Source organism: Schistocerca nitens, chromosome 5 (genome assembly GCF_023898315.1).
Source record: "Schistocerca nitens isolate TAMUIC-IGC-003100 chromosome 5, iqSchNite1.1, whole genome shotgun sequence".
In the NCBI taxonomy this organism is placed as follows: domain Eukaryota; kingdom Metazoa; phylum Arthropoda; class Insecta; order Orthoptera; family Acrididae; genus Schistocerca; species Schistocerca nitens.
The window spans coordinates 487344488-487364319 of NC_064618.1; the positions used below are offsets into that span (position 1 = coordinate 487344488).

General features: G+C 41.7%; 1 protein-coding gene across 1 annotated transcript in view; it reads left to right on the forward strand.

The window, feature by feature from the left end:
* Window positions 1-2071: 2071 nt before the first annotated feature.
* The window catches only part of LOC126260547 (protein nervous wreck), a 778787-nt gene continuing 761026 nt past the window's right edge, over window positions 2072-19832 (forward strand). The window contains exon 1 of the mRNA XM_049957881.1: window positions 2072-2155. Coding sequence (XP_049813838.1) covers window positions 2135-2155 — 21 coding nt within the window. The 5' untranslated portion in view covers window positions 2072-2134. The remainder of the gene's footprint in view (window positions 2156-19832) is intronic.

Genomic DNA, 19832 nt, shown 5'->3' on the forward strand with positions numbered 1-19832 from the left:
TAGATTATAATTATTTTACAGAAATTTGTTAATAAGCTATATATATCTTAATTATATTCAATTATCGTTCACCACTGGCGTAAATGCGACTGTACGTAATTTCTTTAAAATAACTTGTAAATACTTGTTCTGTTATATGGTGCAAGACAGATAGGCCGAGTGGTCTACCCGCGTAGTCGCCGCGGTCGCCGGATTTAATTCCGATGGAGTACTTCTTGTGGGGTCATACGCAAAGTTTAATTGACCATTCTCTTGAGACAGAGGAAGATCTGCTGCCAAGACATCTGACCGCTGCACTAGAAACTGAAGAGACACCAGGTGGGATGGAGACTGCGTACCAGAATATGCTTCATAGTTACAATGTCCGTAACTGTAATGTATCGGTACTGTTCTGTACGTACAGTATGCTGCAACTTTTTTTTTGTTTTGGAATGATGTAAACACCTAATGTTTAAGTATTAATACAAAGAAATGCGTATAAACGATAAATTGATGTTTCGTCATGTTTCCTTTCGAACTGTTATCTAATAATTGTACTACGTTACGCCTAATTCAGTTCCTCAAGCATAAATGGATGCGTTAAACATCTGAACCGAAACCCCATACATGAGTGCTTATTCAAAACATTATGTACTTACTCGCCACGGCAAGTCCTAGAAGTTTGTAACTGAAATTTCCGAGCACCCTGTATAAAGATGAAAGGTTTCACACAGAAGAGGTATTCGTGGCGGGACGCATAAACCCAGTCAGAAAACTGATGAAGCAAAAACGTTGTTGTTGTTGTGGTCTTCAGTCCTGAGACTGGTTTGACGCAGCTCTCCATGCTACTCTATGCTGTGCAATCTTCTTCATCTCCCAGTAACTACTGCAACCTACATCCTGCTGAATCTGCTTAGTGTATTCATCTCTTGGTCTCTCTCTACGATTTTTACCGTCCACGCTGACCTACAATACTAAATTGGTGATCCCTTGATGCCTCAAAACACGTCCTACCAACCGATCTCTTCTTCTAGTCAAGTTGTGCCGCAGACATGTCTTCTCCCCAATCCTATTCAATACCTCCTCATTAGTTATGTGATCTAACCATCTAATCTTCAGCATTCTTCTGTAGCACCACATTTCGAAAGCTTCTATTCTCTTCTTGTCTAAACTATTTATCGTCCACGTTTCACTTCCATACATGGCTCCACTCCATAGAAATACTTTCAGAAACGACTTCCTGACACCTAAATCTATACTCGATGTTAACAAATTTCTCTTCTTCAGAAACGCTTTCCTTGCCATTACCAGTCCACATTTTATACCCTCTCTACTTCGACCATCATCAGTTATTTTACTCCCCAAATAGCAAAACTCCTTTACTACTTTAAGTGTCTCATTTCCTAATCTAATTCCCTCAGCATCATCCGACTTAATTCCATTATCCTCGTTTTGCTTTTGTTGATGTTCATCTTATATCCTCCTTTCAAGACACTATCCATTCCGTTGAACTGCTCTTTCAAGTCCTTTGCTGTCTCTGACAGAATTACAATGTCATCGGCGAACCTCAAAGTTTTGTATTTCTTCTCCATGGATTTTAATACCTACTCCGAATTTTTCTTTTGTTTCCTTTACTGTTTGCTCAATATACAGATTGAATAACATCGGGGAGAGGCTACAACCCTGTCTTACTCCCTTCCCAACCACTGCTTCCCTTTCGTGTCCCTCGAGTCTTATAACTGCCATCTGGCTTCTATACAAATTGTAAACTGCCTTTCGCTCCCTGTATTTTACCCCTGCCACCTTCAGATTTTGAAAGAGAGTATTCCAGTCAAGAAGCAAAAATAAATAGATTAATAAATAAGTAAATAAAGAGAAAAACGTATTACCGAATGTAACGCAGACGTATACACCTTAGTTCTACCCCAAGCGTCGACCGACATTCGTCCGTCGCGCCACAGAGAGTAGTTGATGCCCGCGAGCGGGGCCACGCATATAGAGGGCGGTGGACGTGGGTGTTTGGCGAGAAGGCGGTGCCCCGCCGTCAATACGGCGGCCGAATCAATACCGCGGCGGCGGCGGCGGTGGCGGCGGAGACGGCGGCGGCGGTTGTGGAGGCGGCAGCCAGTGCTGCGGAGGAGGCGCAGCAGCCACCATGCAGCCGCCCCCCAGGAAGGTGAGTACCCGCTGACCCTCCGAGGCCCGGGTTCGAATCCCGCCACAAAGCCCGCGCGCCTGTGTCGCTCCCCGGAGCAGCCGGCGACGCTGCGGCGTTCTGCTCTGCTACCTTGGCGACCGCGACCCGCGACGCCGACCTCTGCTCTAGCGTCCACCGTAGGCGGGTTACCGCATGTAAAGCGTCTTCGTACTATCGCTGTAGATCTGCAGCTGCGACCTCCCTGCCTCCTCTCCGAGTACAGTGTTGGAAACACTGTCACGCACGTTCGCCAACGTGACTTTTTACGATGAGAGGCAGCAGCGATCGCTCATTCAACTGTGACGCGTGGGCAGTGTATAGGAATCTATATCCTTGACCTCTGCGTCTGCCACTCTTATTGACTGCCTCGTGTATCACGACAGCAATCGAACAACTCTTGCACTATTGCCTGTTCGGGGGTCTACTACAACACGTGGCACCAGTGCTTAATCCTGTAATACCGCTTCTGCAGTTACTATATCCTAATATAATTTCAAGTTTTATGAACATTGCTCAAGCTGATATTCTGCAAGGACGCGCATGCAGAAAAGTTTGACACCCTGCAGAAATACGATGTTCCTATAAGGACCAATATACTATCCATATCTTCCACCGCATTATTTTTATTATGTACAGTTTTTACCAAGTCGAAAGGTCATCCTTTGATTCAGACTACAACTATGACTGCCACATATAGCTACGAACAGCTTTGAGGGTAGTTTGTTGAAAGTAGGGCTGTAGCATTTATTCTACAGTGGGACTTAAATGTTTAACAACTTTGCACATGTTTTGCTTTGACGTGATTCTCTCTTTCTCTGCTTCAAAGGGTAAATTTCTTTATTTTACTGTATAAGTAATGAATTGCTATTATTTAGGCCATCCGTACAAGCAATATCGATCAGCAGAACTGAACCTTACAAATTTCTCACTAAGCGGCTACATTGTGGTGAAACTTTTGAATACATTTCGTTTTCACTAATTGCCAGTGAGTCTGGGACTAGCAATAGCGGCAAATTATTAGCATCGTTCTCCAAATTCTGTGAAACAGTGAACTACAACACATAGGACAGTGGTTCTAAATTATGATCTGGAACTTTAGGCGCTAGTGAGTTGATACTACGAAAGAGTTCGAGAAACAAAATTCAGAACGAATTGTTTCAATGAGCTTTTTAACAAAAAGTGGTTGACGTGGTAATAGGAAACAAACTTCGCCGAATTTTGAACAGTATTTCAGCAAATTTAAGACCGTGCTTGTTAATAATTTTTGAAAGTACAAATTAGGCTAAAGTTTTTTAAGAAGTTGTAAGCAGGTCATCTTCAATAATAACCTTTTCAGCATTTCATCGCCTTTGCCAGGATTTTCATTTTTCTTTGTACAGTTCTTTATAGATTTTTCAATAGGCAATGGTGCTATATTATTGACATGGTGTTTATTGTAGGTGACGCGCTAAGGTTGCCCAAAAAGTATGAATGTACGTAATGACGGCTGCTAAAGAGTGCACAGCTATACACATGTGTAACTTTTTCGCTCACGGTCGATAATAATGTAAATTTCGATGAAATACAAGTAATTTCTTGAAGTTTCCTTGGCAGAATAGGTTTGGAAGTATATGGTACAGGAATTTCGTGATATAAAGTTAACTGTCGTCATGCTTATCGTGGTCATTATAGGGCCTGTTTCCCGTTTACAGCAGGGATTACACGTGTCCGTTAAGAGCGGTAACTATTGTCTTCGGGTAGCTTACTGCTGAAGTAGAGTAGACAGCTGAATTTAGCTCATTTGATCTCCGGAAATTGGTGAGTGAAGTCATGAAGAAGAATAATGTAACCGATAAGACATGCTAAATACTATGGAAACGTTATTGTCCACTGTTGCTATTAAGAGGTTCGAATTTCGATCTACTTTCCATACTTACGGAAGTTTTGTAAGCCCGCGTTGGAAGGTTGTTTATGTAGCATCCTGATTTCGTCTATGCTAGTTGCTTTACTGCAGATGGTTCCATGCTTGTCGATAGTCTTGAAACTGACTCATCAGTGGTAAGTTTAAATCATAACATTCTGATAACAATGGGTGCAAGGAGATATGGAAAAAAACATTACAACTATGCGTAATGGGCATTAGATTGCTGTAATGTTTGTGGCAGGATAAAGCCAAATTTTTTTTTATCCTTTTAGGAATACCGATTAGGGAACAATGGCTAGTCGTGTGATGTTCATGTTGTAGCTCAAATTTTCCTCGAATTACGAAGTGGTAATGAATACGTTTAATTACAATTTATCTTTGATGCTCTCCGAAAACGGTGCTTTAAAAGTCGTGTCGATTACTTGAAGATTGACCGTAAGACTTTTCAGCAGCTCTGTAACGCTTCCATGCGTACTGAACAAGAGGAGCAGAAGAGGAGATTAGTGTTTAAGGTCTCGTCGACAACGAGGTCATTAGAGACGGAGCTCAAGCTCGGATTAAGGAAGGATGGCGAAGGAAACAGGCCGTGCCCCTTCAAAGGAACGATCCCAGCATTTTCCTGAAACGATGTAGGAAAATTACGGTAAACCTAAATCAGGAATACCGAACGCGGGTTTGAAGTGTCGTCCTCCCGAATGTGAGTCCAGTGTGCTAACCACTGCGCCACCTCGCTCGGTATGTACTGAACACACTGATGGCTAACCCTGTTAGTGTATCACCGGAAATCGTCCATTACTTCTTAGCGAAGCCAAACGTGGATCACGATTAATCACACAGTATTGCTGGATAAGTCGTTCAAAGTTCCTTTGGAAGAAACAAGGAAAGATCTCAATTTACCTCTGAATCACTGTGAGAAGTTTCGTAGCGGAAGAACTCTGCAGCGCTGGTGGTTAAATGGAGACCAGTCTACCTGAGTGCAGAGGGCTCTGCCTGAATCGTCGTCGTCGTCATCATCATCATCATCATCAGCCATTTGAAAACTGCTGCTTGACAAAGACTTTCTTATGCATTACGAATCCACGTCGCCTCAGTTTGTTCCGTGGTGCCGTGTTTATACCTTCCATTTGGTCAAAGTCTCCACTTTTCCAAACTCTTTTCTAATCTTGGAATGGATATGGAGCCCTTAAATTGAACGGACCTTCAACCATTGGCATTCACTGAAATTCATTCAGGAGGGGGAGAGGACGTGGGGGAAGAGGGGGGGGAGGAAGAGTAAGTTGAAAGACTCCAAACTTGCCATTTATGATACAAATGATACAGCAACTACTACAACCATGTTATTGTCCCACTGTTATCAGTCACGTAATGCTACAGTTGGCTAAAAGAGAGATTTAGGGAAATGAGTTCTACAAGTTCATGAGACTCCTGTACTGAATAAGAACTCTGTACTCCATATTCCAGGGATTGGGGCGGGGGAGGGGGAGGAGGAGCAAGTGTTCACACCCCACTCCCCTCCCCAACGATTCCTCCCTTGCGTTGCGGACGCCTTTGTCATCAACTAGAAATCCGTCAGTGATCATTTGCGACGAAAGTAAGCTCGAACAGCGAAGTCTTTGTTTCTGAGATGCCACCCCAGCCTTTATGGTAAACCTTACAAAATATTTAGCTTCAATTTCGAGCTAAAATTTGACATCTGTCTCATGTTTCCCATCTTAATATGTCCCGGAACTCCTTTCCAATAGAATATAACGACGACAAACTTTCTTTCTTCCTTTTTTTCTTTCTTTTTCGAACCGGAGCAAAGCACAGAATATTTAATGTGCGACAAAACATTTGTTTACTATCGTAATCCTTTTTGTCTTAATGCTGGGAACGTTAATAACGGATGAGTCAATACCAGCATGCTCAGGCATCTAGGTGTCGCCAAGAGTCCCTGAGATTTGACACTTACAAGAAAGGGAAAAATTAGAGATTATAGTTGGACATATATTTTGAAACTTCAGAAGATTTGCATTTCTTCATCTCTAGTTCACAACTTTTTTCGTACGACTTAGTGAAATACTGAGGTACAGTCCCACTTACCTGCTACATATCTTTACTACATACGATCTGTCAAAATGGTTTCCGTCTTGTTTCGGCAAGTAGGATGAGTATATATGTAGCGTAACATCATTACGGGTGATTATGTAAATGGAAGAGAGTAGAGAGCTGAATCTTGGAACCAGCACAAAGCCTACTCATGGCTACTACAGCAGTGGGACAGCTGAGTTTAAGTGCGACGGTCAGATTGCTGTCAATAGACAGATATGCCACCAATACGCAATACGTTGCGGACAAGTTCGGAATCGAACCAAGGATGTTGGCACAAGGACTAACGATCTCCTCCCACTGCCATCTTAGACATCTTTGATCGTTTTCTTTCTCCACTAACCTGCGAACAATCTATCTCGGACGCTTTACCTACGTATTAACATTTCAGTGACGTTGGTTCCTGGGAGGGGTACACTTTGGATAGCAGTATAAAGATTTACAATAGAAGCATCGGTAAAAAAGTTAAATACAACTGCTGTACAAATTAATTCAGCCGTCATAAGCCTACAGCCATATAGTTTTCATGAATGCCAATAAATATCCAACAAATCCAACAAAAGCATAATAACGATTGAAATATACTTTTGTTCGATGTATTTCGTTTTGTGCTAGTTTTATAAATTTGGTTATGTCTGATTTTTTTTTGTAAAATCTAAAAATAATGTGAACTAAATATCGTTTCCTGATTTTACTCAACATAATATTCGATTAAACGTTAGAAGGTTGGTTTGCAGAGCACAATACTTCCCTCTGTGGTTCTGCTGGAGGTGATTATAACAGTGCCTTTCACCGACCGGAAAACTGACATGTTATGGAAGTACCTGCAATTTAACATCTAATACATATTAGTATACTCCTAACATTCAGTCACAAATGATTTTATCCTGCCAGGCACTTAAATGTGATTTGCAGGGTATCCATGTAGATATAAATTAGTGCACGTTAGCATCTGGCATCTTGATCATCTACTGGTATTTCAGTTTCTATATAGTGCAAATGCGTCGTTTCACATCTTTACTGATATTAACAACACTGTTTTATACGAGTATATAATGTATCCAACTTAAATGATGAAAAATAAGTGATCGTTAAACGAGGAATGGCTGATTATGAGTGTAGAAAATAATGATACAATGATAAGAACAGCCTTTATTCTGCTCCTACAGTTCAACCGCTAGGCATCTGCGTTGAGATACCATCTTCTTCCAGTTTTCTATACCTGCTTCATATTTCTGGTGTCTCACTGCTCATCCTGTTAACGTGTTCATTTTTTCTGTTTTCGTGTATTTTATTTTCGTACATAGAAATACAGATTTGGTCCTGATGCTGTAACTCTTAATCCCGTCTAACCTGCTCTGCTCACAGAAATCTCATTCCTGCTATATGAATTCTATTATCTTGTGTTTTTACTTGTGACCCATAATTTACTTCCGTACGGGACGAGGGAACGAGTGTGGTCTTACAAAGTTTCAGTCGTGCCGCCTACTTTTTTATTTTCACACACCTGTTGAGCATCGCATACATGTTTGCGATTTTTTCTGCTTCCTTCTCTGTATCTTTAACGGAGCGTGTTAATATTTTGTGTCTCAACCTACATAATTAAATTGTCTAACTTGTTGTATATCATTATGAACCACATTTTATGATCGTCTGCTTAATCAGGCACAATTTAAAGTAGCATGTCCAGCTGTTGAAATGCCACTATGAAATCAGGTTTTCCACGCTAGGAAAGTGTCGTCAAAATACACTGTTAAAAGAGTATGGATGTCAGACAACGCCCTTGTCTGACACCTTTAGACTGTAGAGTGTAGTCTGTTTTAATTCGCCATTTAAATCAATAATTGTAATGATATCTAGATACATGTTGCTCAGGGTCCCTATCAAATGCAACAGACAACCTCTTTCTTTCTTTTAAGTCTCCACAGGTTGCTTCTATAAATATTCACAAAACAACGAATACTAAAATTCGTTGTAGACAATAAAATGTTTCCCAAAGGACAGTGACTCATACAGGGACCTTAAATCAAAATGCGCCACAGATGCCAAAGATAAAAGCAGTCATAGGTACCCTCTGAATATCAAGTTGTAACCATTGTCGAGGAAAGCTAGGACCTTATTGTTAGAGATAACTATTAACGCCATACCAAATTTAGTTTGAGATAAGTCTCTTTAATTGGCGAGAAAAATGCTACGACGAATTGCTGTCGAACAGCGACTTTTAGATTACGTCAACTGCATTGTGGCGTCCACGATGCTGGAGTGATTCAGATACGTTTCTGGGAGTAAGAGTTATTTATAGGAAGCTGCACACAGCACAAGACGGCTTCAATGTCGTGAGCGGTAGTCAGCTGTGCTTAACCGTAATCTCAGTCGCTGCCTTACCGGCGGATAATGTTTGGCTCCCTAGATAAGGCACCACCTTTATCTCGCGGTTTCAAGCGCTGGTGCAGTGGAGCTGTTCGTGACCTTTGCAGACCGGACGCTTACCGGCATTACAGAGCGCTCCTGTGTGCGGCGTCACACACGCTAATTGCGTGTTGCTTGCCTTACCCCTGAGAGCGTTTCGCAGGGAAGAGCGTTGTTGTGTCGAGGCCGTGCTGCCGGCACAGCGGCTTTCAGTGTTTGTTTGTGTGTATGTGTGTGTGTGTGTTTGTGTGTGTGCGTTCAGCAAGTCTTGCGTTTTGACATGTAGCACGTACGTCTGTGCTTGGAAACATCACCCGTACTGTCTACTTTACCGCCCACACAGGCTTCGCTACTTCATTGTTACAGCACGCTCCGGAGAAAATTGCATTCGCAGTGAAGTCCGAGATTCAGTGCTGCCAAACTGCCTGTGGGAATCTACCAACTGAGCTACCCAAGCACGACTCACGCCCCGTCCTCCCAGCTATACTTCTACCAGTACCTCGTCTCCTACCTTCCAAACTGGCACTGGCAGAAGTATAGCTGTGAGTATCTGTGGGAATGTTTCCGAAGTTAAACCACTATCTGATTATTTCAGAGTAAAACAGTTTTGGTTGCGAAGTTATTTTTTGTCAATAACGCGTTTTACACTTTCGTGACATTATCAGGTTGTGTGAAAGTAGCTTCCATCATAAAGCCTTATTATGATGGATGGGTTACATATCGAGTTTCTTTTGTGACCTTTTCATATGGCTTTATCGCGGACAGGGTACATTTTCTGCTACTTTTACACAATCTGATGATGCTCCAAAAGGGTCAAACGCGTTACTGATAATTCTGCAACCAAGACTTCCCTTTTTTCTAAAATAATTCGAAACCGTTTGTTGTAGCGCGCTGCCACCATGGAATGGAAAATTTTTACACTACCTGATTCACAAATGGAACCAATGAAGCGGAGTTATTAAGCAGGGTTTTCCGAAAATCCTTCACTTCAGAAGATGTTGTAAATATTCCAGAATTAGGATTGAGAACAGCTGCTAACATGCGTGATTTGCAAGATAACATCTTCCTGTTTGTGTCGGCTAGTAAACGCAACCATGACTAATAGTCTATTGTTTTTATGCCACATAAGCACGGAAGCGGTATATTATAATGTAAACTGAAGCTGGAAGCTTAAGATAAGGGCTTGAAAATGACCAAAGATCGGCATTGACCAATCGCATGGATAATAAAAAATAATGCAGCTTACCTGGACCGTGTTTTCATTCACAAATCGCGTTGAGGCTACGGGTCCCATAAAAATATTTAAAAAAATTAAAACTGACGGGAGACATGGAAATCAAAGAAGGATAACCCTTTTGTAGTATCTCGAAGTAGCGGAGAGAGTCTCTCAGATATGATAAGCGAGCTGGGGTGCCAATCATTAAAACAAGGACTTTTTTCCTTGCGGCGAGTTCATTTCACGAAATTGCAATCAAAACTTTCTCCTCCGAAAGTAAAAATATTTTGCTGACCCGCACCTACATAGAGAGAAATTACGATCGTAATAAAATAAGGGAAATCAGAGGTCTCACGGAAAGAATTAGGAGTTCATTTTATCCAAGTGTTATTCGAGAGTAGAGCGGTCTAGAAATAATCTGGAAGAGAAACTTCCTGGCAGATTAAAACTGTGTGCCCTACCAAGACTCGAACTTGGGACCTTTGCCTTTCACGGGCAAGTGCTCTACCAACTGAGCTACCGAAGCACGACTCAGGCCCGGTACTCACAGCTTTACTTCCGCCAGTACCTCGTCTCCTACCTTCCAAACTTTACAGAAGCTCTCCTGCGAAGCTTCTGTAAAGCTTGGAAGGTAGGAGACGCGGTACTGGCGGAAGTAAAGCTGTGAGTACCGGGCGTGAGTCGTGCTTCGGTAGCTCAGTTGGTAGAGCACTTGCCCGCGAAAGGCAAAGGTCCCGAGTTCGAGTCTCGGTCGGGCACACAGTTCTAATCTGCCAGGAAGTTTCATATCAGCGCACACTCCGCTGCAGAGTGAAAATCTCATTCTGGAATCTGGAAGAGGTTTCATGAACGCTCTGCCAAAGATTTATGTGTGAATCTTTTAGTTGAAGATGTAGATCTGTTCATAAATCATAGCATGGAGACTTTCTTTGACTCCTTGCTGATTGTACTCTACATCTACGGTAACGTATACACTCTTTGAAACGAAAAAGGAAACGTTAAAGGACATATAGTTTGTTCACAACGATCTGAACGAGGGCTGGCTATTTATGGATCATTTATGCGAATGGGTGGTGTCTGTTCTTACGGACATGTCAGGAAGAAGTTAAGCACTGCGCCACCCGGACGCGGTGTTATCGCAATTGCGTGGACTATCTCGGCACGTCTTTCGGCCGACCCACATTCCCACCTAGTGCCATCTAAATGCAATCCCCGTCCATGTCTCCCATGCTCGTTTGAGATTACTAAAAATGGTTCAAATGGCTCTGAGCACTATGGGACTCAACTGCTGTGGTCATCAGTCCCCTAGAACTTAGAACTACTTAAACCTAACTAACCTAAGGACATTACACACATCCATGCCCGAGGCAGGATTCGAACCTGCGACCGTAGCAGTCGTACGGTTCCGGACTGCGCGCCTAGAACCGCGAGACCACCGCGGCCGGCTTTGAGATTACTGCGGAAGGTCGAACGTAGTTGTGTATTCGCCTTGAAGGTGGTGTATTCATTGCCCATCTTACGGATATGTCAGAAAGAACAGACACCTCGCGAAGTCCGCAGCTGAGATACATGTTATGTAAATTGAAGTTGGAGGGTAGAAAAAGAAAAGGAAGGGAACTATTGATGTCAGCTACATCGAGACTTCATGTGGGATCAGCGGTGACGGGTGCAAACAGGAGACCCCGGGTTCGAATCCCTGTCCGCCACACATTTTCACTAGTCGCCACTGATCCCGCATAAAGTCCTGATACAGCTGACATCAATAGTTCCTCTCCTCTCCTTTCATTTCACCATTCTCCACTTCACGTAATTTGTGGATCAGCTGCAGTCGGCAGAAGTCGGTCGACTTCAGGTCAAAAGTGTTTTCTGTTCGGCCACTGGCCACCAGGAATGATAATGTTCAGCCTTTCGACGTAAGAGTACCCTGTATGGCTCGATTACCGCTTTGGAAGGCAGACCACACTACACTGATTCTCCTGGTAGATTAACAATCTTCTATAGTAATGAGTCGGTTTTCGGTACCCTAGTACACACAGTTATGACAGTTTACTGTTCGTCAAGTTACCTTCCAGTAGGAATGTGGGTGCACTCAACGAATATGATATGACGTTCAAATGATAGAGCGCAGCAATCAGTCGTCCTTTTCTTTCAGGTTTTATTAGGCAAATCTAGATTTCGGCTAGTGCCTAGCCATTATTAATGCCCTATTTCATGCTATCAATGCATGCCCTAGTACGCCAGTACCCTGTTGTTCGGTTTTCTGTCACTGTGCTAGAAATCCGAACAACAGGGAACTGCCATACTAGAAAATGCATTGACAGCATGAAATAGCGCATGGATAATGGCTAGGCACTAGCCGAAATCTAGATTTGTCTGATAAAATCTGAAAGAAAAGGACGACTCATTGCTGTGAGTTTACTGTTCAGTTAAGTTTAAAGTTCGCTTCGTCCAGGCAAAGTATTAAGACTGACAAACCTGCCCTTTCTTAATATATGTTGATGAACCGCTCACAAAATTGAATTTGTTTATCGGGATCGTCCTAGTTTTGAGCATAAAGAAGTCTCGGAATGTGAGACTTCCATTTCTGATACAGCAATATTCTATGAACACTGAGTCTGCTGATCATAATCTGACAAGAACATTGCCCCCCAGATTTTCTTCGAGATTGTAAGAAACCCTGGAATACTAAGTCAACATTTTTGTTGTTCGCTGGACATATCTGCTTCTGCAGAGTATCTTACTAACTTCTTGAACCGTTACATCGACGTCATACTCGTGCTTGCCTCAGAATGTAGCAATCGTGAACCTTGTTGGTGACGCCATTCGAAATTCAACTCTCCAACATCGAAGATCCCTATTCACATTCTTTGTTTTCCAATAACACTTTGCTACTAACTTCCGTTGCGTAAACGATAACTATGTCCGCCATGTTTATTTACAATCTTGCAACATTTTTTTCTTTTTTTCCTAACCATGTTTAGAAGATTGTGATTCAGCTACCCTACCGGTGTTGCTTTATGCAACCTGCAATGTTATATCTGGTCTTCAAAAACCACGCTCGTGATCTTAATATTCTCTCGCGCGCGCAAACTATTAGTCTACAGAAAAAAATGAACGGGACCTTTTTGTTGGAATTCTAATGTAGCTAAATTTTGTTCTGGGATATGTTTTCGCTAGAGATCTTCAAAAGTACCTCCAACCCCACAGGCATCCCTCGCCAGTCAGAATTTCTTGTATCTTTTTCGTAGTACTCCCTCCTACCACTGCACAACAATTTACGACTACACGAAGTATTCCAAATATTCAACCTTTTTTGCTCTATATTGATTGGGGTATTACGCCACAAGCATAGTTGGATATTTCGTTAACATTATTACTTTAAACGTGTCTATGAGGGTATTGATAAGAAAAATGACTTTTGTAAACTTTACGTTGAAACTAATTGCGTTGATAATTCGAACTAAACTTAACCCTCGCAAGCACAATAGTTTCGTAATCAGAAGACCGGATGGACACAACGATGTCTGTTTTATGGTGATAAAATCTCAAAACTGCTAGGTAACATTCACACAAACGTCAGTTTTACAATTTGTAAGGGTTCGACTAAGCCGGTGGCGTAATAAGACCAGTCAATGAAGACCAAAACAGGTGGATCATGGAAAATAATTCGCGCAGTCGCAAATTTTTGTACAGTCATAGGCGGAAGTGCCACGAACAACATACTACAAATCCTGACCAGTGGGGGCTGTGTATGGGAGTGGGGTTGCGTTTTAAAGTCACTTTTCTGCCTTTTTCGTGAATATTTCGAAAACTGTAGCCTCCAGCGAAAACGTAACCCAGTACGGAATCTAATAATTTGCGCGAACCGAGCGAGAGAATATGAAAATCTCGCGTGTAGTTTTTGAAGCTTAGATGTAACATTGAGGGTTGTATAAAACGATAGCGGTAGGGGCAGCTGAGTGACCCTGCATACCGTATTTTGAGACATCCTGTATGTTCTACAGGCCATTGTATTCTGCATGGAGGAAGGTGCTTCGTACCAGCCACTTACGATACTATTCCGTTCTTGTACGGTATGAGGGAGAAACGATTGTGTGTATGATATAAAGCACGCCACAATCGCTCGTTTCTTTTCTGATAATTCACATGCGAGACATACGAAGAGTGAAATGTCAAACTATCTAAGAGCCACATTTGTCATTTTTTGTATCAAAAAAATTGAGAAGCTGTTCTGAAGCCACAGAATTATATTGCTCACCTCATAACTGCAAAAAATAACGAGACATATAAGAAAATAAATAGTTCATTGAGAACGTTCTAGGTGCCATCCCAGGGAACAGGGTGATTCTAAGTGCTAATAAGGAAGTTTTTGGGAAAGCGTCATTAATACTGAAGCATTGCGTTTTTTTGTGATGATAAGGGCACAGAAATACAGCAGCAATCTTTTAACTAGTAGAACCGTAGTCAAAAAAGCCATTTCTCATATTTTTTAATCTTCTTCATGAAAATAACAAAATTAAATTCAAGAAAAAAATTTGTCACTACTAACTTCCGCCTCTTACACAGCACCATTTGTGAGGATACGTTGCAAAGTTTACTGTAAAAAGCCCTGTGCTGTAGAGGTAAACATGCCTTTTCATATCATTTTACAGACACGTCGTTTTGTCTGTTAACTTCTCCAAATTGTTTTACTATTTCTGAAACCTTAATTATCTCCTTCCATTGCAAAGGTGTTTTACTGATACAAAGACAAGCTCACATGCACTTTGCTTACCACGCAAACTAAGCGTCAGTTAAATGGAGGAATCCTTGACGCATAATATTTTGAACTACGCAGGGAAGCACTTCTTCACACAAAAACCATGCGCCAACTAGTACAATAGGTGTGCAACATTTTCTCCATGATTTGGCTGTGAAATGAGCCTAGGATGATGCAACAGAGTACTGAGAACACAATAGCACTCAAATCGTGTTGTGTGAAAAAAATGACATAACATTTGACATTTTCACTCTTCGTATGATGAAGTTATCATAAATGTCTTCCATCGAATACCTGTTCGTTAAATAACTCATCCGGGAACTACCACATTTGTCGCGTGTTCAGGACTGTAAACGCCAAATTGTAGATATAATGATTACGCAGGCCAACGAAAAATTTTTGTAAAAACTTTTTTTTACTTTGCTAGCTGATCTTCATGGATTTTCATGAGCTGAATCCAAATCTAACCTTAGTTTTTTTGTATCACCCAGGGTTTTCGAGCAATATGCTTTTTGTTATATAGTATAAAAATCCCATGCTATACGGTAAACGGGGAAATTAATGAAACTCTTTGTTACAGCATAAGTATGGTTAGTATTTACAGTAAGCTACTTAAAACAATGATATGTGTTAATAGAGGTTTCACTTGTCAGCTGGAATTGTTTTGTATTTTCTTTCTCTTTTTTCTTTGAAGATTCTTGTGTAGCTTTTTCTACGATGAGTCACTTTCTGAACTTCTCAGTGAAGTAACCAACAGTAGTAGTCCCCCACCATGTTGATGTTCCAGCGGCCTTGGTAGCGTTTTTCTATCACTTAAAGTTCTGGTGAAACTGCTATCCTTGCTCCTCACTAACATCTCCCATTTTGTCCAGGAAGTAATCAAGGTGACTGTTCAAAAAGAGAACTTTCAGGCTCATTAAACATCCTAAAGTTTTTAACTTCTTTAACATTGCAGTTATAATAGAAACATATTCTGGGTCTTTTTCATCTCCTAAGAACTTTGTGACGACTTGCTTGAATGATAGCCATGCTTCTTTCTCATTTAAGGTCATTGTGGATTCAAAGTTAACATCAAACATAAATTTTCTAATGTCAGGTCCGACAAAGACGCCTTCTTTTAGTTTAGCTTCTGAAAAGTGTGGAAACTTTTGGCAGAGATACTTAAAACATGCTCCAACTTTAGGCAAAGCCTTTACAAACTGTTTCATTAGGCCTAAATTTATATGTAGAGGCTGTAGGAGTACTTTTTTTGGATCTACAACGTTTTTGCGTAGAATGCTCTTCTCACCAGGTTTTAAAGACTCCCTCATAAGCCAGTTCTTTCTGCACTACTGTTGAGTTGTCCCATTCTCACAAGAAACATGGAAATTTGGTAAAGCCACCTTGCTGAACAAGGAGCATGCCTGTTACTTTTAGATCGCCACATATCATCCAACCATGACAGAATAGCTTATTTTATTTAGCACTATTTCTAGGTTTTCATATCTTTCTTTCATATATACAGAATGTCCAACAAGTATAGATGCATACATGTTACCATTGTGTAATAAAACAGTCTTTAAACTAGTTTTAGATGAATCAATAAACAGCCTCCAGTCTTCCTTTTTGTATTCAACACCATTCATTAGACTGGGAATGTCTGAGCAGTACACTAGATCACCTTCTTGTTGAAAAAACTTGGAAAATTGCTGCTCTCGCTTTCTATACATGCATATGCTAGTTTCAACTGCCAATAAGCTCTTTTCTTATAATCTAGAGCCAAGCAATTCCGCTTTTTCTTTCGTTAAGCCCAGATCCCTAACCAAATCGTTAAGCTCGGTCTGAGTAAACAATTTCGGCTCTAGACGTTCTGTATTACAATGGAATTCATTATCATCTGGTTCATGCAAATCAGATTGTACATCAGAAAATACTTCTGTTGGGAGAGAATTTAAGTCATATGGTGGTTCAGGAACTGGCAAATCTGCACCATGCCCTACTGGTTGAATGGCGGACGGAAGGATAGGGTAGCTTATTACCTTCTCGTTTTTCGAATTATGACCAGTATTATCAACACTGCAAAAGTAGCAATCATTGGAATGGTTTCTTGGCTCCGTCCATATAATTGGAACAACAAATGTAAAGGCTTTTTTCTCCTTTTTGGATCATTTTCTCAGCTCTTCAACACATAACATACCTTATGTGGCGCCCAAGATTTATCTTGAACACCAAGTTTAGATACAAAGTATGATAGATAAACCTTTTTCACAAAGTCTGTAATGTTTCTTTGGGGTTTTTAATCTCAAATTCACCACAAATATAACAAAAACTGTCAGCAGAATTTTTACAACCACGGTTAGACATTGTACTGAGCACATATAAAGGAAATGGGAAAGTGAGGTTAGGTTAACAGTAAACAAAACGCCATCTGTTAACACAAAAATAGAATCGATCTTTTTTTGCCAGAAAATGATTTTTAGCAGTGCTACCAACATCATCCACATTCCTCACACTTCCTTTTTAAATTATTTCAACTTTACAAAAGCTGTTAAATTCTTTAAAAAATCGCTTAATTTAATAAATCTAACTGTAATATGTGAAGAAATGGTGGGTGATACTGTTTTTTAAGCATCATATTTGAATTTCCCAACCTAAAAACATGAGAATAAGGTATTTTCAGCAAAAACGTTTTTCCATCGTTGGCCTGTGTTACTTTTCTGTGTTCATATTTTCCATATTAAGCAGATTACATTGATAGTAAGGCGTTTCTCGCTCATTTGGCCTTTGTCGAGCTAACTCGATTAATGTTATTTGTGAGTCATTGTTTACCTTGAGCGGTCAGCATCTTTCTTACCCTGTCGATATGGTGCTACAACTGTAGTTTACAACTTTTTCTGGGGTACTAGTTGCTGTCCTAAGGAAAACAGTTACGTTTTCGATCTTGCATCACAAAAGCAAGCACAAAAAAGCGCAAGTAGTACTTTATTGCTGCTGTTTTACGGAGAGACGTGTCTGGGGCACAGTAACAGCAGCTAGAACAGTTGCGGCTGCACATACTCGACCGAGTTCTGGAAGCACCCAGGAATCCGCAGAACGCCGGCCGTGATGAATGGGGCGCCGTCATTGGCACGGCAGCTGTATCGACAATAAACACTGCGGGGAGTTATTGGTTCGCGAAAGCAGAGCTCTCTAGCGGCCAGGTCGAGAACTGCTGATGGCTCTTGCTCCCGTCTGCAAGTACTAGGTCACCGGGCGCTCCCCTCCCCTCCTCCCCCTCTCCCCCACCACAGCCCAATAGGGGCATCTCTGTTCAACAGAAAAATGCACAAGTGTCTGTGGAAACAGCACGAGAAAATAAAAATCCGAAAGCCACAAAACAAATAGCCTTTTGTTTGTTTCAGTAAGACTGCAACGGTGAAAATATCAGAAATTTTACGGTGATCGTGTTAACAATAATTCTAAATTACCTTTTTTCTCACTTAACAATTAAAAGAAACAGCGTGACCGTGTAAAATTGAAAAAAAATACCAGTAAGCAACTGAAAACCCCACGACACCGATATCGCTGATCGTGTGAAATAAATACAACTGACGTGAGATCGTAAGACAGCCAAATATTTCACCAGCAGACGACAGAAGTATTGCGGCTGTGAGTTCTGTTTTTTCAGTTATACTTATCGCAATATACTTCTCGCATTAATGATTTCAGAAGTAAAATTTGTGGAACACTTCATCATCATCGTTGTCATAAAAATGACAGTATTTGTGAGCCTTGGCCTTCTGTGGAAGGTAATTCCATTCTTTCCTATTCAGAGCCTAATTCCTCCAAATCTGAATTCCAATTTTTTATACGCCCTCTCTGACACCTTCCACCCACCATAGCTATGGTCTTCCAATTCTCCTGCGTCCTTCAGGCGCTGCGTTGCATATCTTCATTCTACCAACAGATCCTGCGCATTCCAGTTTTTTTAATCTTAATGCAGTTGACAACGTCTGGTCCATTATATAGAATATATAAATCGTTGTTCAATCTCCCCCGCCGACCAGAGTGGCCGAGCGCTTCTAGGCGCTACAGTCTGGAACCGCGCGACCGCTACGGTCGCAGGTTCGAATCCTGCCTCGGGCATGGGTGTGTGTGATGTTCTTAGGTTAGTTAGGTTTAAGTAGTTCTAAGTTCTAGGGGACTGATGACAGAAGATAAGTCCCATAGTGCTCAGAGCCATTTGAACCATTTCATCGGTCCCTGGATTTACACACCACTTAATCTAACGTATGCTAAGAACAACACACACATCCATGCCCGGGGGTGGACTCGAACCTCCGGCGTGAGGGACCGCGCAATCCGTGACATGGCGCCTCAAACAGTGGGGCCACTCCGCGCGGCGTCAACATGTAAATTCAAAAAGCAACATGCAACTACAAATATAAAATGACAATCGATGGATAAACCCATTGCAACCGGAATACCAACATGCAAAACAAAAATGCTGCGAACTTATACACCAAGCTGGTAGTTGTGGAAGAATAATAGTTTGAGTCGTCGGCTCGTCGTGGTTACTGGGTCTACAGGAGTGGGAGCTACACATGCGCCACGTCTGTGCTGAAGCGAGGCGAGTCCTGTTTCTTTCCACATCCTTCCCTACGTGGACGACAGGAAGTTAAATTCTAATCTTACTTCCATTTGTTGTGAAGCAGCAGACCCGTATACGCGGAAATGAAACATAGCCCGGCAGCGGCAGCAGAGTGACCGTGGGGGGGAGCTATTGCGACGCGCCGCCGTGCACTGAGAGGATTTACGGAGTCCCTGAGGACGACACGGCACTGCGCCTGATTTGCAGGTCGCAACTCGAAAAACAAGGCACACTGACTCCGTATAAACTACAAAAGCGAGCGAAGTTTCGAGTTCAGGTCTTTGGGCTGAGATCCCGTCCTCATATCTCACAGAGAAACAACCTTTATCCCCTGCGTGTTACTGAAAAGGAACGTCGCTCTACTAGTACACTACTGGCCATTAAAATTGCTACACCAAGAAGAAATGCAGATGATAAACGGGTATTCATTGGACAAATATGTTATACTAGAACTGACATGCGATTACATTTTCACGCAATTTGGGTGTATGGATCCTGAGAAATCAGTACCCAGAACAAACACCTCTGGCCGTAATAACGACCTTGATACGCATGGACATTGAGTCAGTGCTTGGATGGCGTGTACAGGTACAAATGCCCATGCAGCTTCAACACGATACCACAGTTCATCAAGAATAGTGACTGGCGTATTGTGACGAGCCAGTTGCTCGG